At 39.5% G+C, this 25,055-nt stretch overlaps 1 protein-coding gene across 1 annotated transcript in view; it reads left to right on the top strand.

The window, feature by feature from the left end:
- Positions 1 to 25,055, top strand: part of ADGRV1 (adhesion G protein-coupled receptor V1) — a 541,109-nt gene that overhangs the window by 176,317 nt on the left and 339,737 nt on the right. Inside the window, exons 60-70 of the mRNA XM_043464669.1 lie at positions 3,628 to 3,745; positions 5,630 to 5,753; positions 7,533 to 7,671; positions 7,847 to 8,032; positions 8,290 to 8,522; positions 10,218 to 10,366; positions 11,963 to 12,164; positions 12,687 to 12,906; positions 16,548 to 16,787; positions 18,233 to 18,382; positions 19,459 to 19,932. Coding sequence (XP_043320604.1) covers positions 3,628 to 3,745; positions 5,630 to 5,753; positions 7,533 to 7,671; positions 7,847 to 8,032; positions 8,290 to 8,522; positions 10,218 to 10,366; positions 11,963 to 12,164; positions 12,687 to 12,906; positions 16,548 to 16,787; positions 18,233 to 18,382; positions 19,459 to 19,932 — 2,235 coding nt within the window. The remainder of the gene's footprint in view (positions 1 to 3,627; positions 3,746 to 5,629; positions 5,754 to 7,532; positions 7,672 to 7,846; positions 8,033 to 8,289; positions 8,523 to 10,217; positions 10,367 to 11,962; positions 12,165 to 12,686; positions 12,907 to 16,547; positions 16,788 to 18,232; positions 18,383 to 19,458; positions 19,933 to 25,055) is intronic.

The raw sequence follows: 25,055 nt of genomic DNA, 5'->3' as shown, positions 1-25,055 counted from the left end.
TCATCAGGATGCCTGCAGTTTTTCTCTAATTTGTCTTTGATGTTCTTTTCCATAGTATTGCTTATAAATTCATTTGATGTTAACAGTATTCACTATGTCTGTAATTTTTTGAAATCACATGCACTGTGGGGAAATCACACACGCACACACACACACACACCCCTCCCTAAATGTCTGAAATCAAATTTAGTTTTGACACTGCCTACATCAACCATTAAAACTACTCTGCTGTCCACATTGCCTCCCCGATTGAGGGCAAAACCAGTCAAGCAAGCCGGACATCCAGCTGTCATCCCCATCTCCATCTGTTCTGTAACTTTTGCATATATTTGACAACCGAGATTGGTCAGTTTTCCCTTTTCAATACCCTTTCTGTCCCTTCTACTCTGCCATGGTTGTGACAGTCCATGCCTCCAGCATCTCTCCTTGGGTAATCTTTTAACTTATGGTCCCACTCCAAATCTTTTTTCTGTCCGTTATCTATGCCTCTGACTTCTTTTTTTCGTTCAGCCGCTCAGTCGTGTCCGACTCTGTGTGACCCCATGGACTGCAGCACACCAGGTTTCCCTGTCTTTCACCATCTCCCGGAGCTTGCTCATACTCATGTCTCTTGAGTTGGTGATGCCATCCAACCATCTCATCCTTTCTCACCCCTTTCTCCTCCTGCCTTTCTGAAAGAAAGGTCTTGTTTTGCCATCTCTTGCTTAACCTGATCCATGCTGTCTTCTTACCCATAGAACTTTGGGCTCTAAAACATGGAACACAGAGCCTCTTGGAAGGAATCCTGGCTGTCCCTTTCTCCCAGTTAATCTGAGCAGACGGTTTCAGTGAATCCAATCTAACCAGAGCCAACTAGTAGTCATCAGTCAGACTCTGAACTCTTTTGTCCTGGAAGGAGGGATGGCTAAGTGAAAGAGCATTGACAGGCTGATTCTTAAACCTTCATGGAGATGTAAAAGACCAAGAATAGCAAGAAACTCACAAAGAAGGTTGGAGGGTGGCCTTCCCCAACTAAATTTAGGATAGTATGTATAAAAAGTAAATACGATAGTATGATTGGCTTTGAGATAGACAAGTAGGCTAAAGAGAAGAACCTGGGGAGTCTGGATTTATCAGTCTTTCATGGTTTTTGCTTCATGTTCGCAAAAATAATTCCTAAATTCATAAAAATGAAAACAAAAAGGAGTTAGTTAAAAACCAGAAAAACTGTAGAATTGGTGGATAAGTTATTTAAAAAGCAACGAAAAATAATCTCACAGGATAAGACCAAGTAAGAAAGAACTGTTAAAAAGAGAAAGCATAAAATTTTAAGAGATTAATTTGTATAACTCTAGACAAATAAATGTAAACACCTATATGAAATTGATTCTAATAGATATATAGTAGATGTAGAAAGTATAAGCAGATGAATTTCTGTAAACAAAATAAAATATAAGAGAGTAGAAGGTCCCCATGGTGGTTTTCTAAACGAAAACTGACCAAACATTTAAAGAGAATTCCAATGAAACATAGCCTATTATTTTTTTTTTGAGTCTAGTGGCCTTTTATGAGAGCTTTCTTTTTTTTCTTCTTTTTTTTTTTTTATTATGAGAGCTTTCAACGCCAAGCAACACAGAAGCAAATACTTTTTTTATTCTTTCAATTTTCTAATTGGTGATTGGGCTTCCCTAGTAAATAATCCAGCTAGCTAAAATTCTTTACTGGCTCAGCTAGTAAAGAATCCATCTGCAATGTGGGAGACCTGGGTTTGATCCCTGGGTTGGGAAGAGAGAAGGGAATGGCTACCCACTCCAGTATTCTGGCCTGGAGAATTCCATGGACTGTATAGTCCATGAAGTCAGTGATGCCCTCTGGCAATCCATTTGCCACTTGGGACATTCTGCCGCCTTTTTTGAGGTATTGGTTTCTCTAATGGAATTAGTGATGCCATGTCAGATGTCACAGATGTTTCATCCACTCACGTCTTAGATTCTGATCAGCGATGACTCAGGAGACCTCTCAGTTGCATGCCCTAGCCCTCTGTAAAATCCTCACTTGGCATGAGAAGAATTTAGAGATTACTTTGAAACTTCTTTGAAGATTTCACATAGTAATAATGAGCAGTCAGTTTTCAGTTACCGGATTCTAATCACTGGATCTGCTTCCCAGATGATTAGAAAGGTTTTCTGATGTTAGCATGATATTCATGCCAAAGTGGCACATAGTCTGATCTGTCCCGCAGGGAATAATGCCATCCTTGATCAGAGTACTGAACACCAGGAGGGATAAGCTTGTGCGTGACCCTGGATTTGACTCTCTGCATCTTGTTTTTTGCTCTGCAGCCTGGCGCATTTCATTTACTTCTGCATAACAGCTGTGTTGTCCTTGGGTATTCAGCTCTGACACATCTATGTCTCCACTCTAACAAATGGCTGTGTAGCTAGGCACACAGTTCAGCTAGCTGACAGTGTGTGGAAAGTAGAAGGGGTGAGAGTGGTTTACTGTATTCCAGGAAGTTTAGATTTAGATTTTAGTTTAGATTTTCCTTGAGTGCCTTCCTGCCTGAGGCAGGAAGTATACATTTTCCTAGCAGCTCTTATATAAAATTTTTAAGAAGATACTATAAAATAGAAAAAAAGGAACTCTGAAGAAGGAGAAGCTAGAGTGAAGAGATTAAAATAATACTTTTAATAAATAAAAATCTCAAAAGATGATTGCAGAACTAAGATTCTTATTGTTTAGTCTCAAAGTCATGTCCAAATCTTTTGGGACCCCTTGGACTGTAGCCCGCCAGGCTCCTCTGTCCATGGGATTTTCCACTCAAGAATACTGGAGTGGGTTGCCATTCCCTTCTCCAGGGGATCTTTACAACCCAGGGATTGAATCTGCATCTCCTGCACTGGCAGGCGACTTCTTTACCACTGAGCCACCAGGGAAGTCTGCAAAACTGAGATAAGAGGAAATAAACAGCAGAATTCAAACTGTGGAAAATTGTTCAGTGATGCATGGGAAAAATTGGACTTTTTTCAATCAGCATCGGAGGAGACCTTGAAGATAAAAATGATTTCTGTCATGGTTACATCGCAAAGTATTAAGCTTGTTGTCTTCTGTGTATTTGCTTTTCCTTGTTCTTTCTCTTCCAGTCTGTACTGAAAACTTACCATATGTTCCAAGAAATTACTGAGCTAAGTGTAAGACCAGAGAGGGAAGGAATAATATGAGCTCTCTTGAATCAACACCTGCGGAAGGAATAGGAAGGAAGCAGGAGTGGGTAGAAAGCAAGTAGCAAAAAGGGGTGGTAGGTAGATAACCCTTACAAGTATTAAACCTCTCACTGTGATTTATTTACATCACACTGTGACCATTTAACTCAAGTGATTCAACTTTCAGTGGTTGAAAATTTTCAGTAAATTTGAAAGTTGTGTTAAAAATTTCCCCCTTCTTACTGTTAAGAATCTTAGTGGGATTTTTGCTCAGAGCTAATTTTTATGTAATAATTATTTCTGGAAGAAACCCGTAATTCTAAAGGGTTTAAAGAAAGTGCTTTAAAAAGTGCTTATGAACTTAAATGTCATTCTGCTGATGAGAATATTCAAAATTTAAGTTTGGCCACTCTGAAAACACGTGTTGTCCTCTCATTTGGTGTAGACTGAATCCCAGAAGACCATTGTGTTGCATACACTTCAGGATGCCACGTTGGAGGAGGACAGGCGTTTCACCATTCAGCTGCTCTCAGTTGATGAGGTAGAAATATCTCCAATAAAAGGTAAGAGATAGTGACGTGTTTGGAAATGAAAAAGTAGTTTTTTTGAAAAATGTGACCAAATAATCAGTAGTTACAATGATGGGTAGTGTTTGTTTTTACAGTTCATAAAATGTCTGTTAAAACATGAGGATGTTATTTCCTACTTGAATAACAGCTAAGGACTTTTTAAAGCTAGAATTATAATACGCAGTATTGTTAGGGTCACACGCCAAGGTTTTCATACTATATAGCTGTGTGATTTAAAAAAAAAATAAAGATGTTTACTTTAGTAGTGTTCATAAAGTAAAATATGAAAGCTTCCTAAATGACCGAACAGCAGGAGACTGGTTAAATTTAACTGAATACTCAGTAGGTATTCAAAAAATGTGGCAGAAAAAGCCTTACTTGCATCAAAATTAAGAACATTTAATTCCATGGATAATTTTTGCATTCATAAAACTGGCTTTATAACAACGTGTTCAGTGTAATCCCACTTTTGTCATGTGCATGTCATAAACATTAGGAATTACTTGAAATGTTGATAGTGGTTTTTGAGTATCTGTATTTTCTACACACACTTAAAATGACCACCATTCCTTTTCTAATAAGATGTTGTTTTAAAACTTAGCCTGTTATTATGTCTCTTTCAGCCTATCTATACCTGTTTTCATCATAAAATAACTGCTTAGATATTTTGACCTTTCAGAAACGGGCATCATAATTCTCATTTGCCTATGGTCCATGTGAAAATTTGTTTCTTACATCTGGAGAAAGAAGATTAATGGTGCTAAAATGGTTTCATTATATAATTCCCATAAAAAATGGCACAGCAGCGTTGATATGAAAGTTTGGCTCCTGTTGCATGTCCTTTTTTGAAATTAAGAACTTCATCCCTTGCAAGGGTTTGTAGCCAAAGAAGCAGAATTCTGTGGCCAAGGAAATTCTTAGAATTATAGAGAGTATCATATGCTGTCACCCTGGATGTCACCTAGGGTAGTTAATCTTTTTGCATTTTTATCTAGAGTACTTTCCTTCAGGCATTTGAGTCAATCATATTTTTGCATTATATTCTTACATAAATCTTAAGTCAGCTAGCTTAGTTATTTACATTGTGTTAAACAGCAGAGTTGATGTTTCTCTGGACTAATTAGATGCAAGGACAAGAGTATACCAGTGGATCAAGGTAAATCATTTGTTAATATAAAAAAATTCATTATATATTCCTAACTGTGACATACTTACACTTGATAAACCACTGTTGGTACTATTAATCCATTGCCATAGAAAGTGATAGTGTAATAATCCAGTCCTTTGCTTCTTGAAACTAATGTGTGCTTCTGGAAACAAGTTCATTTAAGTTACTACCAGATTATGATATGAATACTCAAATTACTTGATGTGATTTTTATTTCCACACTTGTAGGAATACTTGACACATTTTATAAACATTTAGAAGCAAATGGTTGTCAGAAAATTAAAAATAAAAATGGGTCCCCAAGAATTCTTGCTTTTGCTACATAGCTAACAGATATAGCCCTCTAACCACATAGCCAGTTGCAGGGAACTGCAGAATGGTTACTGCAGAAGTGGATTAACGCATAGGGTAGAATGCAATCCCCATACTTGCTTGTCATGGGAATGGTATTGGAAGTACTGCCCACTTTATCCCTTTCATTAAAATGTGATCGTGGGTAAGTCATCTGCCTTACTGTCTTCAGTGCCTCTGTGCGCTTACATGTCTTCGTTGGTAAAATGAGGATAATATTAGCACCTAACTTACATGCTTGTCATGAGGATTAACTCACAGGATTTGTATATGTAAATCCCTTAGACATTGCCAGGCGTGTATTAAGTGAATACATGTGTTTTCTACATGAGTGGTATGATGTATCATCTTGAATTCAGGTAGCGCATCAATAATCATTCGAGGAGATAAGGGAGCATCTGGAGAAGTTGGGATAGCTCCATCATCTAGGCATGTCCTCATTGGAGAACCTTCAGCAAAATATAATGGTACTGCCATCATCAGGTAAGGGCTTCATGATTTTTATTGCCCAGGTGAGAATTTTGAAGTTGTATGTAATTAGCATTTTTATGCCCTAAATACATTGTTCTCAGTGCAGACATATTCTTCTTATAAATTGGTACAATCCTGGGGTGAGAACACATTTTTGATAAACACTGAAGGTATGTTTTGACCTGTCTTGATGTTAAATCTGAGGTTTGTGGTCTTTAGATGATTTGCAGAGCCCATGACGAGGAAAGCACATTGAGCAACGTCAGGAGGTCTGTGCTCTCAGCCCGGTTTTGTCACTTAGGCCATAAAATAGGAGCTGCTTGTGTATCTGAGCTACAAAATCATTCCTTAAAAAATCATCTGAATCAAAGATTTTAAGATGTTCTAAAATTAGGACCTGTTATATAACTAAGATATTCCCAGGTGGTGCAGTGGTAAAGAATCCTGCCTGCCAATGCAAGAGACACGGGAGCTGGCAGGTTAGATCCCTGGGTTGGGAAGATTCTCTGGAGAAGAAAATGTCAACCCACTCTAGTATTCTTGCCTGGAAAATCCCATGAACAGAGGAGCCTGGTGGGCTATATCCAAGGGGTCTCAAAAAATATGGACACAAATTAGCAACTAAACAAAAACAACAACAACATTATGATCATAGGCAATTTTGTTTATTATAAATTCTCTCATGAGGGGTGGGATAGCAACTATCAATAAAGTAGCTGGATTTATGTTAAAACTTTTGTCTTTTTGGTTGTTTCTGTAGTAGCATTGCACGTATGAAGTGTTTCCTGTTCTTTAATCTGTTTGAACTTTATACCTTGTGTAGTACGTGAAGAATCTGTACATACATTTTTTTTAAAAATTCCTTTCAGCCTTATACTTTTAGTGTTCAGCTTTTGCCAGTATTGTCAAACAAATTTACACAAGCTCAGTATTTTGGGTGTTACTGACTTAGGATTATCCAACTTTCATTTGCTTTATAGTTGATGGATAAGGTTGTTTAAATGCAAATAATGTTCTTAAAATAATGCCATTTGCAACAACAGGGATGGACCTAGATTGTCATACTGAGTGAAGTAAGTCAGGCAGAGAAATGCAAATATCATATCTCTTATATGTGGAATCTAAAAAAGGGTACAAAGGAACTTATCTACAGAACAGAAATAGACCCACAGATGGAGAAAACAAACTTATGATTACCAGAGGGTAGGGTGGGGGAGGAATAACTTGGGAAATTGAAATTGATACATACACACTACTATATATGTAAATTGGGGCTTCCCCAGTGGCTCAGATAGTAAAGAGTCTGCCTGCAATACAAGAGATCTTGGCTCGAGCCCTGGGTCTGGAAGACCCTCTGGTGAAGGGAAAGGCAACCAACTCCAGTATTCTTGCCTGGAGAATCCCATGGACAGAGGAGCCTGGCGGGCTACAGTCCATGGGGTCGCAGAGAGTAGGACAGGACCGAAGAGCTAACACTTTGACACTTTGATATGTAGAATAGGTAACTAACAAGAGCCTACTGTATAGCACAGGGAACTCTACTCCGTACTCTGTAATGACCTGTGTGGGCAAAGAATCTAAAAAAGAGTGAATATATGCATGTGTATAAATGATTCGCTTTACCGTACAACTGAAACTAATCCAACAGTATAAATGAACTGTGCTCTCCTACCAGGTTTTAAAGAAATGCATAATGTTCTGGAAATAATGAAAATTGTTTATTGTTGAAGGACTAAGCAGATATCTAGGAAAATAAAAATGTATTGAAATATACATTTTACCTTGTTGTAGCCTTATTCGTGGCCCAGCGATTTCCGGGGAGGTCACCGTGTCCTGGAGGATAGTCCCTCCCTCCTTGGAGGAATTTGTTGAAACATCGGGAAAGCTGACGATGCGAGATGGGCAGTCTGCGGCCGTTGTGGTGATACAGGTATCACAGTTACTGATGCTCTCACGCCCTTTGCCGTGAGTGTGCCTGTGTGTGGTTGGGTGGGGGGGGCGGGGGCGGTAGGCTTAGTATCACAGCCTGTTGTTGCTGATGTGATGTTTATTTTTCACTAAATGTTCAGATTCTGCCGCGAATGGCTGTTTCTGTCCGTCTCTAGGCTCTGAACGATGACCTTCCCGAGGAGAAGCGTTTCTATGAGTTTCAGCTCACTGCGGTCAGCGAGGGCGGAGTGTTGAGCGAGGTTGGTACCACCGCCAACATCACCGTGGTGGCCAGTGACTTTCCCTATGGCCGGTTCGCCTTTTCTCAAGAGCAGCTGCGAGTGGCCGAGGAAGTACAAAAGGTGCGCGAAATGCTCTTTCTCTTTCCTATCACAAGCAGTCTCTAAAGGGTGTGTCTACGTTCACATTAAGTTTCCAAGCTGATTTCATGTGCTCCTGCTGTCGTTTTCATGTCGACTTTATATACTTTTCTTTTTTTTTTTTATCAATTTGCATAGAACTTCCAGGTAATCCTGGTAAGTAAAATTAGAGACGCTCAGAATTAAGTCTGGCGTGGTAGAGTTTTCCACCAAGTGGAAAAACACTGCTTCTCGCGCAGGTGAACCTCACAGTCATCCGATCGGGTGGGTCTCTCGGCCGCGTGAGGCTCTGCTTGGAGGCCGTGAGCGGGACGGCCGCGGCGGGCACGGACTTCCTGCCGCCTCCCGCGCAGCTCCTCTTTGAAGCCGGAGAGACGGTGAAGAGCGTGCACATTGAAATCCTTGATGACAGCCTTCCTGAAGGTCCAGAGGAGTTTTCCCTCGTGATGACAGAGGTGGAACTCCTGGGAAGGTAAAGTAAAAGAGAGAATTAGGAAAAAGAGAGAAAGGATGAGTCAGCGCTGGGCTGTGCAGGGATTGATTCTAAGCTCTAAGATGGTCTGCCCCGGCTTTTTCTCACATTCATGTGACACTGGGACGGGATGTGGTGGCAAAGCCTGTTAATTATACTACGTTGTAAAATATAGTTTTTTCCCCTGAAAGTTGGAAGTGTGCGTTTCCGTTGTGTGAAGTCACTCTGAGCAGCAAGAAAATTGAACACAGCGTTAGCTGGTAGTAATTGGTGAGAAAAGAGAGGAGCGGTTCTCTAGGTCAAAGGTCAGCTGGCAGCGGATTTTGGTTCCCCCATCTCTTGTCTCTCTGCACCACAGAAGGGGCTGGACTGAGAGATTTCTTTCCTTGGTATCTCCGAAGACTGTTTTGTCTTCTTTGTGGATGAATGAGGTAGATATTTGCCCAATGGCATTTTTAAAGCAGGGGAAGAATTTTTGAGTCAGAGATAGTTGGGATTCATTGAAGATCAAGAATTAACCCTGTTGAGACTCTCTTGTTCTCTGATTTAGTGGGAGCGGCTTGATTAACAGGGTGGGGAACACGTGTTCCATGATGAAATGGATGAAATACTCAGAGGTTGCGTGGCAGAAGGAGCACCTCAGCACCTCTGGCTCACACATAACCTTCAACTGGAATCCTGTTTGCATTTAGATAGTTCTTAGAGGAAGTTTACTTGTGCATGCACCAAAAATGTTTTTGCATTGGTGATATTAATGCCATTTCTTAAAGCTTTCTTCTAACTAAAATATTTCACTGAAGGAGGCAGAATGTATATTATTCCCCTGGGAAAAATTAGCTGTGAGCTCACAAACTCTTCAAATCTTCAGTTGCCGGAAATGAGTCTGTCTGATGATGGGAATGAATTTGTCCTTGTATTAAATGTATTAATACACTAGCTGGTCAGTTTTAATTAATTGAGTGAACTTTGATAAGCATAGCACATAATGTGTGATATTATATCTGTGTTTTTAACTAAGTAGGGCTTGAAGCATTTGTCCTCATTGTTACCCTTTAAAAAACCCAATTCCTACTTAAGCTTAATTCTGAGGAAGTAATGTTTTCTTCCAGATACGTTTCCAGGCTTACTTTGATCTGAAAAGGAAAGTTTAGTATAAACCCAATTTTCCTAGTTTCTAGAAAACTTACTGCCTTGATATTAAGTTATGGTAAGCAGCTAAGCCATAATCCTTCTCAGACTGTTGATTACAGTTTATCTTAATATTTTAATGCCTAATTTTCTAATTTTGCCTTATATATAATCATGTTGATGAGCTTTCAAACTTTCAAAGCTAGGTAGGTTAAAAATACTAGGTAAATAGAATTTAGAAATTGAAGGACTAAAGTGGTTTAGTGTATGTTCAGCAGTACCTTCCCAGCCCCAGAAGTTCATTTTCCAACTCCTTCCCAATCTCCTTATAATTTTATTATAAGCCCATGGCCTAAGTTTAGTAACATTGTATTAGTTTTGATTTTATCCAGGCAGTAATAACTGAAAGCAGTGCAGAAATCTATTTCAAACATCATTTCAGAAAAGAAAGGTATTTTCGTGTTGAGCTTATGACTCACTTACAGGAGCTAGTAGGACCCTTCTTTGATTCATGCTAAGCAACTCTGTACTCAGTTTATTTTATTTTATTTTTTATGACTTTGCAAGAGGGTATGATTTTACCATCCAAGAAAATGGACTTCAAATAGACCAACCTCCTGAAATAGGAAACATCTCCATTGTCCGAATCATCATAATGAAAAATGATAATGCAGAGGGAATCATTGAATTTGACCCAAGGTATACCACCTTTGAAGGTAGGTTCAGTAACCTTACTTATAAGTTTAGCACCAATTTCTGAATCAGAGTACCTGAGCATGACATTGTCAGTTTGAATTCCTACATGCGTTTTCTTGGTTTGGGATGTGTGTGTGCATGTGTGTGTTTACATATATACTTTGTATTTATGTATGCCTTTATGTGTATATATTTGTATTCATTTTTAGAACATATTTTGAGTTACCTTCGGACAGTCTTGAATCTCACTCGTGTATGGCAAAATGGAATGGTTAGGAATAAATTATTTAGAGAAATTATGTTCAATTTTAGGATTATTGAAATGTTTATATTTTGAAGAGTTTTATGAGTGTAGTTCTAATTTATGCAGTGCTTAATTTCCTTTGCAGTTAAAAATCAGTGAATATTCATTTTCTAATGAATCACCTTTGAAACATTTTACTGGACTGCAGGCACAGATAGTACCTGGACTCCCAATCATGCTTTCTTCAAACCGTTCCTAATAGCAGCTTGCCTTCTGTGGCCAATTCTCCCCTCATGTAGAAGCGGAATGTGGGATATATGGTTATACATTCTGTACATCCTCCTGGGTAGAAGCAGTTGGCTGCCTTTCTGTTTTTATTGAAAGGCAGAATATGAATATACCTTTCAAAATAAACATTTTTTCTTATTATTGCAATCAGTTTATCACCTTCATCGCCTCTGTCAAATTCTTTTGTTATCTGCCATTTTAAAGTTCATCAGAAATCACTTTAGGAGTGATTTATTATTGGCTTCATGGGTAGCATCACAGAAGACATCATCATTTTGCAAACTTCGACCTACAGCAAGTAGAAGTCAGGCTGCATTTTTACACCAAGAAAAAAATGGGGTCTTTTTTTCTGTTCTCTGATTTCTGTTTGATTCACTGTCTTTGGGAAGATTTGCACAACGCATAGTGATGATTACAATGTAAGTTCAGTACTACTTAGCTGTGGCTATTATGAACTCTATATTAAATGATATTTTAATATACTGATATTAGTATAGCTGAAGAAGAAATAAACTTTTGAATAGAATTCTTAAGTTGAAATCAAACATCGAGGATATATGTTCAGATTTATAAGTAGATAGAAGCAGAAAAATGTAATAGAATCGTATTTGAATTTTTAAAACACTCATGATATAAATAACATATACCTTATTTTTTAATGTTACCAGTGTTTCAGTTAAATATGCATAAACAATCCAGAATGGTTTCCTTTGAGTACAGTACACATGTTTTAAGTGTTTTTTGTGTTCGTCTACCATCATCTACCAGTTTGTCTACCAGTAAGGGTTATTTACTTGTATGTGGCACACAGAGGCAGAATGCCTTCACTGATGATTAAATCAATTATTTAAGTTCTAGCTTACACTGCTCAGTCTAACTTTTGACTTTTGACACGCTGTATTTCTCCTAAAAAGTAAGTTGTGACGTGTTCGCTCATGGTTCTTTAAAGCGAGAAACGAACTGCAGAAAAATTGAGTGCTTGCATCGTCCTGTTATATTTAATTGTCATGTTTGATTTAACTGAGCCATGTTAAAGTCAGTTTCTTTGGTTGGCATGCCAATTCATCGCACATTCCTGTTCCAGTGGAGGAAGACACAGGGACGGTCATGATTCCCGTGCAGAGGCTTCATGGCACTTACGGCCGTGTGACCGCTGATTTCATCTCTCAGAGCTCCTCTGCAGTTCCTGGTGCTGTCGATTATGTTCTGCATGGTAGTTCAGTCACCTTTCAGCATGGGCAGAACTTAAGTTTTATAAATGTTTCCATCATTGATGACGATGAAAGGTAATATTACTGTTTCGTATGTAACATGCACACATGTAAATCATGAGTATTGTGTTCCAGTCCTTACCTGTGTTTTGCCCTGAAAATAGAATTTTAGATTATAGTTGTGACTATGGAGAAATGAGTGAGGAACTCTAGGGGGTGGGGTGCAGGGGTAGGGAAAAGGGGAATGAGAGACCACAGTGATTGTGTGTCACTTTTTCTCAAATAGAAGAAGAAATACTGATTTTTGTTCTTCTAGATTGAAAAGTCTACAGTCAGAATGTGGAAACATCCTGCAAATCACTTCTTTAATTCATTAAGCAATTAAAAAGAGGGGAAGAAAGTCTAATAACTTGCAGGTTATGTAATATGGAAGTTGATCATTTCACGCTTCTAGCTGAGCACCCTCTCCTTAGCACTTGGTGTGTGACTACTGCGCCTTGAATATGTATGACCAATTTGGCAAATGACTAGTTATTTGGGTTTTAGAAGCATTTTATTATGTTTAGACTCACAGAATTGCTCCTTCTTGCTATGCAGTGAATTTGAGGAGCCCATTGAAATTATGCTCATTGGAGCCACTGGTGGAGCGGTCCTTGGGCGCCATCTAGTGTGCAGAATCACGATTGCCAAGAGTGACTCTCCTTTTGGTGTAGTAAGATTTCTCAATCAAAGCAGAGTTTCTGTTCCTAATCCCAATTCCACAATGATTTTACCCTTGATGCTGGAGCGGACTGGAGGACTCTTGGGAGAGATTCAGGTAGAGTATTTTTTTCCCCATGATTTTTAAAATAATTTTGATTGATAGATATGGTGTTGGATTTTCTTATTTCTCAAATATGTTCATTTATTCACAGTCAATAATATTTATTAATTACCAAGTAGATGTAAAGCAGTTTCCAAATCCTATGAAATACATAAAAATGTATGAGGCATACAGCTGCCTTCTGGGAACTCTTGAGAGAAAGTTAACAATTAAATGAAGGATTCTGGTAAAACTCATTATGTCAGCAAGTATATTTGTTGAGTGCTTTCCATGTGCCAGACCCTGTCATAGTCCCTGAGAATGCACAGGTTAGGAGGACACAGTTCGTCCCTGTTCTCTTAGAATTTTCAAACAATAAGCAAACAAATTGCTATAAACTTCCCTCTTAGAACTGCTTTTGCTGCATCCCGTAGATTTTGGATCACTGTGTTTTTGCCGTGGTTTGTTTCTCGGTATTTTTTTATTTCCTCTTTGATTTCTTCAGTGATCCATTGGTTGTCTAGTAACATGTTTCCTGCTGGCTACCCTTGATTAGATGGTGAGGGTGTGATATTTAAGCTGAAAGAGGTGCTCATGTAATCATTAGGGGGCTGAGCATTTGGGCAGAGGGATTAGATAGTGCAGATCTACAGACCTGGTATGCTTGAGGTGTGACGAGGTGCACGAGGTGGGTGGGCTTGCAAATAAAGGGATAACAGCCCAAGTTAGATCACAGGGGCCTGTAGGTGTTTGACCACAGAGAACTTTCTAAATCAGATTGAAGATGAGTCGAAGTGCCAATAGGATGCCATCAGAGAGTTTTAAGCAAAGGAATAATATCAATGTCACCGGGTCGTCGGCTGAATTAGAGCTGCTGTGAAGGAAGTGGGTTGTCCAAAAGCCGGAGTAGGAGCAGGGAGGGGAATTAGAAGGGTGTCGCCCTCTAGAGCCCACAGCAGAGCTAACAATGGCTCAGACAGGGAGAGAGGTACAGATGGCCAGGCACGAATAGAGATTGAGTATATTTTGGAGGAAAAATATACAAGGGCCGGTGGAGCCTGAGGGACAGAGAGGAATAAAGGTTAACCTAGAAATTTTAGAGGAGCAACTGGTTACATTGTAGTGCTGGTTATTAAGATGTCGAAGCTTGGGGAAAATTAAGAGTTCTGCTTTGGCTTTGTTGATTTGGGATAGCAGCAGGATACCCCAGTGCAAGGGTCAAAACACCGATCTGAAAAGTGGTGACACGGAGGCATTTGAAACTCTGAGGCCCGAGGACTGTAGACAGGGATGGAAAAGATACAGACCCAAGTCCTGGACTCCCAGCATTTATGGATTGGAGGAAGGAGAACCAGCCAAGAAGACTGAGATGTAGAGAAGGAAAATTAGGATGATTTGTGCCATATAAGTATCACGTAAGCCAAGGAAGATGGGATGCAGTGTTTCCAGAGAAAGAAGTGGTCAGCTATGTCTCACACCAATCAAAGATGAAAGAAGCAAAGACAAGTGCCCAGTTTTCTTTCTTTATGGATGTGAGAAGTATATAACTTTAAATTACAGAAACTTTAAATGATTCCCTTGTTTCAACATAAAAATTATGTTTCTTATAACTCTGATCATTTATGTTCCTCTTTTTTAAAAATTTTTTTTTCCATTTATTGTTATTAGTTGGAGGCTAATTACTTTACAATATTGTAGTGGTTTTTGCCATACATTGACATGAATCAGCCATGGAGTTACATGTGTTCCCCATCCTGATCCCCCCTCCCGCCTCCCTCTCCATCCCATCCCTCTGGGTCTTCACAGTGCACCAGCCCTGGGCACCCGTCTCATGCATCCAACCTGGGCTGGTGATCTGTTTCACCCTTGATAGTATACTTGTTTTAATGCTATTCTCTCAGAACATTCCACCCTCGCCTTCTCCCACAGAGTCTAAAAGTCTGTTCTGTACATCTGTGTCTCTTTTTCTGTTTTGCATATAGGGTTATCATTACTATCTTACTAAATTCCATATATATGCATTAGTATACTGTATTGGTCTTTATCTTTCTGGCTTACTTCATTCTGTATAATGGGCTTCTGTTTCATCCATCTCATTAGAACTGATTCAAATGAATTCTTTTTAATGGCTGAGTAATATTCCATGGTGTATATGTACCATAGCTTCCTTATCCATTCGTCTGCTGATGGGCATCTAGGTTGCTTCCATGGCCTGGCTATTATAAACAGTGCTGTGATGAGCATTGGGGTACATGTGTCTCTTTCAGATCTGGTTTCCTCGGTGTGCATGCCCAGAAGTGGGATTGCTGGGTCATATGGCAGTTCTGTTTCCAGTTTTTTAAGGAATCTCCACACTGTTCTCCATAATGGCTGTACTAGTTTGCATTCCCACCAAGAGTGTAAGAGGGTTCCCTTTTCTCCACACCCTCTCCAGCATTTATTGCTTGTAGACTTTTGGATAGCAGCCATCCTGACTGGCGTGTAATGGTACCTCATTGTGGTTTTGATTTGCATTTCTCTGATAATGAGTGATGTTGAGCATCTTTTCATGTGTTTGTTAGCCATCTGTATGTCTTCTTTGGAGAAATGTCTGTTTAGTTCTTTGGCCCATTTTTTGATTGGGTCATTTATTTTTCTGGAATTGAGCTGCAGGAGTTGCTTGTATATTTTTGAGATTAATCCTTTGTCTGTTTCTTCATTTGCTATTATTTTCTCCCAATCTGAGGGCCGTCTTTTCACCTTGCTTATAGTTTCCTTTGTAGTGCAAAAGCTTTTAAGTTTCATTAGGTCCCATTTGTTTATTTTTGCTTTTATTTCCAGTATTCTGGGAGGTGGGTCATAGAGGATCCTGCTGTGATTTATGTCAGAGAGTGTTTTGCCTATGTTCTCCTCTAGGAGTTTTATAGTTCCCGGTCTTACATTTAGATCTTTAATCCACTTTGAGTTTATTTTTGTGTATGGTGTTAGAAAGTGTTCTACTTTCATTCTTTCTGTTCCTCTTATACTAGGAATTTATTTAAGTGTACTTGTTGCTGCATACCCAACAGACTTTTCACATGATTCAAATAGGTTTTGATGAACAGAACCTGTGTGCTAGCAAGACAGTTTGTACTTGTATTTATCAAAGTTTGCATGTGTGCTCAATTGCTCAGTCATGTCAGATTCTGTGACCCCATGGACTATAGCCCACCAGGCTCCTCTGTCCACGGGATTCTCCAGGCAAGAGTACTGGAGTGGGTTGCCATTCCCTTCTCCAGGGATCTTCCCGACCCAGGGATTGAACCTGGATCTCCTGCTTTGGCAGGCAGATTCTTTACTACTGAGCCACCTGGAAAGCCCTAAAAAGTTTATATTACTCTGTTTAGAGTATGTACTTTTGTATTTTTGTTATCCTGTGATGATGACAAATGACCGGGTATTCAGAGTTTTCATTACATGTTAGATATTGTTGTTCATGAAAATGGATATTCTCTAGATTACATAGTTTATGTTTGTAAAGACTATTTTAAACAACATGAGTTGATAACATAGGACTTTGTGGGGGATACTCTAGAATAACTTTCACATGTATGTATATATTTTCAATACTGCCTATCCTGCAAAGAAATTCTTTGTTTAAAGCTGATTGTTTTCTTTAAAAAACAAACACCCTGCAGGTGAACTGGGAGATAGTAGGACCCAATTCTCAGGAAGCTTTACCACCACAGAACCGAGACATTGCAGACCCAGTGAGCGGGTCCTTCTCTTTTGGAGATGGGGAAGGTGGAGTGAGAAGCATCATTCTGGTAATCTATCCACATGATGACATTGAAATTGAAAAGACTTTCATTATTAAACTTAAGCTTGTGAGAGGAGAAGCTCAATTAGACTCCACAGCTAAAGATGTTACATTAACGGTAAGTCTGACTTTATTTTTCCCACAGAATTTCAGCTTTAAAGGATCTTTTAGAAAATATGCTTACATTTGTTGAAACTGTACGGGCTTATGATGAATTAAAAGTTATAACACCCAAGGAAGTCATAGTAATTCCTGTGGGTCAGATGTTGTGGTTGTTACGTTAGTTTATTACGTAGCCTGATTATTGGTAATTCTTTAAGATACTGAGAAATAGTTATTTTACACTTTCTGAGAAAATCTGATGCTTTGGGGAGATTTGGCACTTTTCGAGAGGAGGCATTTGTTGCGTCATAGACATTGGATATCTTTGCCATTAAAGGGCATCAGAGTTCACAGGTAGTCGCAAGTCAGACTGTTGAAAGGAAGAATGGTACTTTTTCAGTTGGTGCAGCGATGGTGTGAGTCAGATCCAGATACAACTTATTTGGTATGAATCACCCAGTCCACTGGGGCAGAAAGCCCTGGAGACCAAGGTTACTGAAAAAAGGTAGAGAGATGCACCTTTTTCTAAGTTTGGAAAAGCCTCTTTTATATGGGGTCTGTATCAGTCAGATGTCCCCAGAGAACTGGAACTGTTAATGTTGGGAAACAGATATGAAGAAAGAGAGACATTTTGTAAGGAATTATATCCCATGACTATGGGGGCTGGCAAGTTGGAATGCATAAAACAGGTGGAAGGAATCCATAAAGCAGAATCCATAAAGCAGGCAGGAAGCTCAGGAATGAACTGAAGTTGCCTTCTTGAGTTTGAATTTCGTGGCACAGGCCAGCAGGCTGGAAATGCAAGCAGGATTCCTAAATTGTGGTCTTGAGGCAGAATTCCTTTTTTTCCGAGAAGCCTCAGTGTTTGCTCTTTAAAGCTTTCATCTCATTGGATGAGGTCCATTCACATTATTAAGAAAAGTTTTATTGACTTTGTCAGCTGGTTGTCAGTTTTAACCACATCTACAAAATGTCATTACTGCAACATCTGGATAGCATTTGAGCAAACAGTTGGGCACTTTAGCCTAGACAGGCTGACACATAAAATTAACCCTCACAGGGCCATCACCTCCCTCCATATTATCAATATAAATACATCATAACCAGTAGAAAGAGGTTGGCTAAACTTAGCTGGTTAAATGAAGCAAATATGAGGTGAGTAAAGCTAATTCAGGCTTTGAAGTTCTATCCTTTTGAGGTTCTACAAATTGTCATTTTTTAAACACTTATTCCCATTATCCCTGGTGAATAAGAACTTTCTTGCTTTAGATAGCAGTCAGGGAAATTAAGGTTTTTAAAAGTTGCACAGCCAGATAGAATCATACCCAGGTGTCGTTATTGTGTTTCTTTCATTCCCTCGGTTTATCTTGTACATACACAACATATCAGCGTACTGGTACTTTGCAGACTGTAATTTCATCCGCAGTTGTTACATATGTCTTCACTTTGCTCTGTTTCTAGATAGAGAAGTTTGGTGATCCTAATGGAGTGATTCAGTTTGCGCCCGAGTCTTTGTCTGAGGAGACCTATTTGGAGCCGTCAGCTCTGGAAGGGCCCCTGATCATTACCTTCTTTGTCAAAAGAATCAAGGGCATTTCAGGAGAGATTATGGTACCATTTTTCTTTGGATTTTTAAGCAGAGTAATCGTTTGCCTGATGGTTGTGGTTGAGAAGAACAGAGACACTGCGTGTTCTGGAGAATTAGAGTTTTTGATAAACTGAAGTGACATGAATTTTCACACATGCTGAGAAGGTTCACTGAGGCCCCTTTGGGCTGTCAGCACCAACCTCTGGCTGTTTTTTAAATATTCAGTTACAGTTAGCTTAAAAAGGTCTTTCTCATATTTAATCAAAGAATATGACTGAACTATTTTCTTCTTTGCCATAATGTGTAATTTCTTGTTTGCTATAATATGAAGCTTTTTTCTGCTTAACAGGACTATCCATGATTTTTACAAATTGCTTAATATATTCTTTATTCTCAGTATCATTGAGATGCCCTTTTAAATTATCTAGATATTCATTGAACAGATCAAGGTTATTTGTTTGCTAGTTAAATTTATTTTGTGAAATCTCTCTATAAACTTAGGTTTTCCCCTGTATTGGAGATTAATTGTTACTTTTCTTCAGTTGAAACTTTATGGAGGTAAAAAATTTTTGGAAAATAAATTTTTTAGAGATTTTTTCTTTGGAGAAATTCTTAATTTTTAAAATCTTAGATATCCTCTTTTTATTAAAAACAAACAGAAACAAATTCCAATGTAAATATCAGATTATCTACTTGTTTTTTACCCTCAAATATGGTCTTGGTTCACTGTTGAATGCACTTGTGGAACTGGTATATTTTAAAGTTAATTTGTTTCTCTTTATCTTGTCAAATTTTATACTAATTTAGAAGCAGGTGAAATGAGATTTTGTTATCTTGTCCTGCAAATGGCATACAATAGCCTCAAAGAGTTAAGACAGTTTCTGGATTACTTAAGTAGCGATACTTGGAAAATTTAAATTTGAATATATTGAGGCACACTTAATTTAAATTTGAATTTATTTAAATTTAAATTTGAATATATCGATGCACACTTGTTGATGCAAGCTTTTTATATATTATTGAGGTAAATGAATTTAAAGGATTTTGATTAAATATACCACGTTATAGAACTTCGTTGGTTTTCTTCCTTTTGTTTTAGGTTTACTGGGAATTAAGTAGTGAGTTTGATATTACTGGAGACTTTCTTTCTACAAAAGGAATTTTCACCATTGCCGATGGAGAAAGTGAGGCCAGCTTTGATGTTCATTTGCTGCCAGATGATACTCCTGAGATAGAGGAAGTGTATGTGCTCCGGCTTGTTTCAGTGAAGGGAGGAGCAAAGCTGGACACAGAAAACTGTGTCATTCGGTTCTCTGTTTCTGCAAATGACGACCCACATGGAATATTTGCCCTGTATTCAGATCACCAGTCCATACTCATCGGGCAGAACCTTCGTAGATTCATCCAAATTAATGTAACCCGACTTGCAGGCACCTTTGGAGATGTGGCTGTCAGATATCGAATCTCATCTGACTCTAAGGAGCAGTCTGTTGTTACAGAAAACGCAGAGAGGCAGCTGGTGGTCAGAGATGGCGCCAGGTGTAAAGTGGACTCAGTGCCCGTCCAGAGTCAGGTCTGTAGCGTCTTTTCCATTTTCCCAGTCATTCCGGAAGACCCCTTCAAGAAAACCCTTGTTAATCTCATGATCAGTTTACAATCTAATTTAGATATTTAAATGGAACCGTGGAAGGTGCCTTAGAAAATGCGTCATCATTTTTGGATAATAACATTTACTGAGGTATTTGCAGCTTATAAGTAAATAAGTTATTTTATCCTGGAGATAAAATATTCTTGTCTAGATAGTAGAAGGCAGTTATTTAGTCCTTCAGAATTCCAGGAATTGTCCCAAGTGCTGTACACACTCCATTACACACACATGTACTCACTGAATGCTTATTGAGGGGGAGATATTTGTAGGCTTCCTTGTGCTCCTACCTGGAGAAGGAAATGGTAACCCACTCCAGTATTCTTGCCTGGAGAATCCCATGGACAGAGGAGCCTGGTGGGCTACAGTCCATGGGGTCACAAAGAGTCGGATCCGACTGAGCAACTGACACTTGTGCTCTTACCAAAGGGCAGTGCAGTGAGGGATGGGTATGTGTCTCCTGGGGTTTGATGGGGCTACGGGGTATCTGCTTGAAAATCTGCCACCCACGAAGCCAGCTATGGGTTTTTTTGTTAATGAGGAGAGAGGACAGCAGATGTTCTGCCAACATATCAGGTGAGAGTGACAGGAACCAAGTGGGTACCCAGCAGTCTTTCTCACTCAGCCACAGAGTAATTTGAGGGACTGTTTGTCTGAATCCTTCCAAGAGGATACCTAGTGTTGTTCCATACGCCTGGGAGTGGAGTTCATTTACTTCACACATGGGATGCATTGCAGCAGTGGGGATTGCTATTTCATGGCCGTGAAAGTCCGTGCCAGAGGGTAGCCAGATTGGAGTCGTCTTGAGAACGGTATGAGGTGGATTGTGAAGTTAGGAGACAATAAAAAAGGTCATTGAAAGACTGTACATTCCTGTGGTGGAATGGCAATGAGCTGAATTCTGAAGTCTTTGATGAACATACGAATGGATTCCATGAAAGGTCAAACGTTTGGGTGCCTGCCAGTGTTACTCAAGAAAGGACCACAGAAGTGAGGCAAGACCTTTGTCAGTCTTCCTCAAAGCAACTCCCCATCTGCTCAGAGGTGCCGGAAGACTGATGGGAAGGTCCAAGAAGGGCTGGAGGAGTACTGAAAAGTCACGCCATGATCCCATTCCCACCTTAGGTCTTCAGCTGTGGATTGAGCAAGAGCTGGGATAAATAGAGGAGCTTTAACGGAGTATGAGATGAAAGTTTTTGTTGGTATGGATCTGGCCTTTACCTTCATAAAAAATGACAGGAAGCTTTGAGATCTACACACAACATTGTCAAAAGGAAGTGCAAAGAGTTGCTACAAAGCAGTAAGAGGAGAGAAATGAAACAGTTTCCTGTTTATGGTCCGCTAAGTTCATCCCTCATGGGAAATGGATGGGGAGACAGTGGAAACAGTGTCAGGCTTTATTTTTTTAGACTCCAAAATCACTGCAGATGGTGACTGCAGCCATGAAATTAAAAGACGCTTACTCCTTGGAAGGAAAGTTATGACCAACCTAGATAGCATATTAAAAAGCAGAGACATTACTTTGCCAACAAAGGTCCGTCTGGTCAAGGCTATGGTTTTTCCAGTGGTCATGTATGGATGTAAGAGTTGGACTGTGAAGAAAGCTGAGCGCCGAAAAATTGATGCTTTTTGAACTGTGGTGTTGGAGAAGACTCTTGAGAGTCCCTTGGACTGCAAGGAGGTCCAACCAGTCCATACTGAAGGAGATAAGTTCTGGGTGTTCATTGGAAGGATTGATGCTGAAGCTGAAACTCTAATACTTTGGCCACCTGATGAGAAGAGTTGACTCGTTGGAAAAGACCCTGATGCTGGGGGGGATTGGGGCAAGAGGAGAAGGGGACGACAGAGGATGAGATGGCTGGATGGCATCACTGACTCGATGGACTTGAGTTTGAGTAAACTCCAGGAGTTGGTGATGGACAGGGAGGCCTGGTGTGCTACGATTCATGGGATCGCAAAGAGTCGGACACGACTGAGCAACTGAACTGAACTGAACTGAAGTTCAGCCCACTCAGTAATGGATGACCTTAGTTTCATTTAAGCCTATGATCTATAGAAAATAGGCTACTTTTGACATATTATACTAATTGGCACCTACTATACAGCCTTTTGATCTTTTGTGCACTTGAGTTTTATACTTTTGCTGTTTAATCAGCTGGGAAAATGGAGGCTTCTTAGTGAGCCCTGGGATCCATGGTTATTCCTACATCCCTGAAGTTCTTTAAGAAATTGACTCAATGACATGGCTTTGTTGTATCAATTTTTGAATTCATTTCCTATATCCCCAAGTTCTCAAGACTGGAATAAACAGTGCAAAGCTGGGGAAATGAGAGATGGATTAAGGTAATCAGAATATTATTGTATCGAGTCTCATTTACAAATTATAAGAGTTTAAAAAAATACAGTGTGCTTTAATTATGTATTTGAAACATTTTCCCATACCAATCCACGCAACATCAGCTTATGAACACACTCAAATTTAGATCTCTGTTAATGAGCCCTAGGAGGTCTGCCTTTAACTTTTCTAGGAATAACTGTGTATTTTTATACACATTTCATTTGGCAGTAAGGCATGCCACGGTGAAGATTGTGCTATTCTTTTACAATGTGGATAGTACAAATTACTCTCTGACTATGTATAAGAAAGCTGAAATATATATATATATATATGATATATATATCATATATATATATCTCACAGGGAGTAAGATCCTTGATCTGCCTAGCTTTTAGATTATCTCTTGTGGTACCTGAGACATTTTGAAGGATGGTCATCCTCTTTTCCTTTCACTTTGAACGCTTAATGGTACAGTTTATAAAGATACTTAACTGTTCTAAGACCTGTTTGAGGTATCTATGGATATCTTCGTATCTGGTCTGAACCTATATTAATTATTTTTACAATTTCTATTTTCAGTAAAGAGTAGCAAAAGTTTACTAGCTTGCACATACATGAAAGCTTCCTCTTATTGGCATGCTTTAACATCTTTCATTAATACGATTAAATTTTCACGGGTTCTCTTACATTCCAGGATGTATGGTGTAGGCTGCTTATAGATGACTAGGTGTTGCTGTGTGCATTAGTCTCCAAGGTGACCCTTTGGGGCCAAGTGTGACACGTGCTAAAGTGAGGGGAGGATTTTCCCAGCGGTCCCTTTCTTGCCTCACACCCCGGGTGCCCTTGAAGTTTGGGATGTTAGTTACAAGTTACATACAATTGTCCCTGCTGCACCCTCCTGATCCATGTTAGGATTTCAGCTGGGTCAGCCATGGAGAAGGACCTTCAAGTGGGTGTTGGAACAGAGTGAGTTTCCATTAGGTTCTGAAAACTAGAAGACTCTTGATGTTGGTTTAACATGAGGGTCAGAGAGTGAACAGTTCATCATCTGGCTAACAAGGTAAACGACAGGCTTCTTAGATGAAGTGATGGTAAGAATCACTGGTACATTAAAGAAACCTATGTTGAAGAGAACTTAGAATGCAACATAAGATTATATTCATTGTTGTCATTTATTCAAGTATTTACGGGGCACTTAACCATGGGCCAGCGTTTGTGAGAAGCAGCGCAGACACAATGATCATCGGGTATAATCACTGTTATCACACTGCTCCCTGTCTATGCGGCAGAAGACCCTTTAACAGCCAGTTATAAAAGTGAGTGAGTACGCAGCATTCAAGATGCACACAGGATATTATGGGGGAGTAAATTCTATTTGTGCCAAAAGCCATCAAGAATGATGGGCAATCTGTAGAATGGTTCTGTGATGCCGTCCTGGGCCCAGGGACATGGAGGGGATAACACAACATGCTTGACTCCTGAGAACCTTCAAGTTCCTTTTCAAATTAGTCACCCTGCTTTTCTTCTGTAGGCAAACCAGCATTTTCCCAAATGCCCCATTAACTCCTGTTCAACTTTAATGTTAACTACCGCACCCTGGGGTCCTGCCATGACACACGAGTCCTTGTGCTGGATGGTGGGCCATGAGTGGAGCTGGGTAGAAGGGCATGAATGCCTGGGTACTTTGAGCTGACATCTGGCCCTTCATGTTTTAGGAAATAGGGACAAAAGAATGCTTAGCTGCCCAGCCAGTGAACTGCATGGGGAGGGGGCACTCCTTCAAGGAGATAAGGGAGGCACATGACTGAAGTCAGGAGACTGATTTATGTCTTATTCCCGCAGCCCTTGATCTGTGCTTCATGTTCAGTGAATGTCATTTTGAAAAAATGAAGATTGATCGAATGAGTAAAACATCTGTTCCCCTCATGTTGCACGTTTGAAACCAGCATAGTACATATTTTACACATTTGGGTGCTTTGATATGTGTTTAAGTACATTACACTTAAAAGAGGAACAGACTTCACAGAAATGGTTATTTTTACATCCAGTAAAGATGTATAGAGTCGTTAGTAATATTCCCAGTTATGGCATCTTATCCATTATCATTAGCAAGGTTTCTATTAACAAATGTAAGTGCTAAAAAAAAAATCTCTGTAAAGTAATGGTGTTGGTGGTGGTGGGTTTGTTGCTAAGTCGTGTCCGACTCTTGGGATCCTGTGGACTGTAGCCTGCCAGGCTCCTCTGTCCATGGGATTCTCCAGGTAAGAATACTTGAGTGGGTTGCCATCTCCTTCTCCACTGTAAAGTAATACAAGTTTTTAAATTCAGGATTTCCCTATTTTGTTGGATTCTAAAACTTTGAAACTTGGTGTCTAATATTTGGTGTTAGGAGTTTTTACTTGTCCAAAATATTCGGATAATCAGTGCACCTAAATCAATATCTGTTTTGAATAAATGTCATTAAAGTTATTAGTTCCTACCCAAAGAAAGGCAATGCCAAAGAATGCTCAAACTGCTGCACAATTGCACTCATCTCACACGCTAGTAAAGTAATGCTTAAAATTCTCCAAACCAGGCTTAAGCAACACGTGAACCGTGAACTTCCAGACGTTCAAGCTGATTTTAGGAAAGGTAGAGGAACCAGAGATCAAATTGCCAACATCTGCTGGATCATCGAAAAAGCAAGAGAGTTCCAAAAAAACATCTATTTCTG

Source organism: Cervus canadensis, chromosome 4 (genome assembly GCF_019320065.1).
Source record: "Cervus canadensis isolate Bull #8, Minnesota chromosome 4, ASM1932006v1, whole genome shotgun sequence".
NCBI classification, from domain to species: domain Eukaryota; kingdom Metazoa; phylum Chordata; class Mammalia; order Artiodactyla; family Cervidae; genus Cervus; species Cervus canadensis.
The sequence above is the reverse complement of the archived record's forward strand: the minus strand, read 5'-3'. Positions and strand labels throughout refer to the sequence as shown.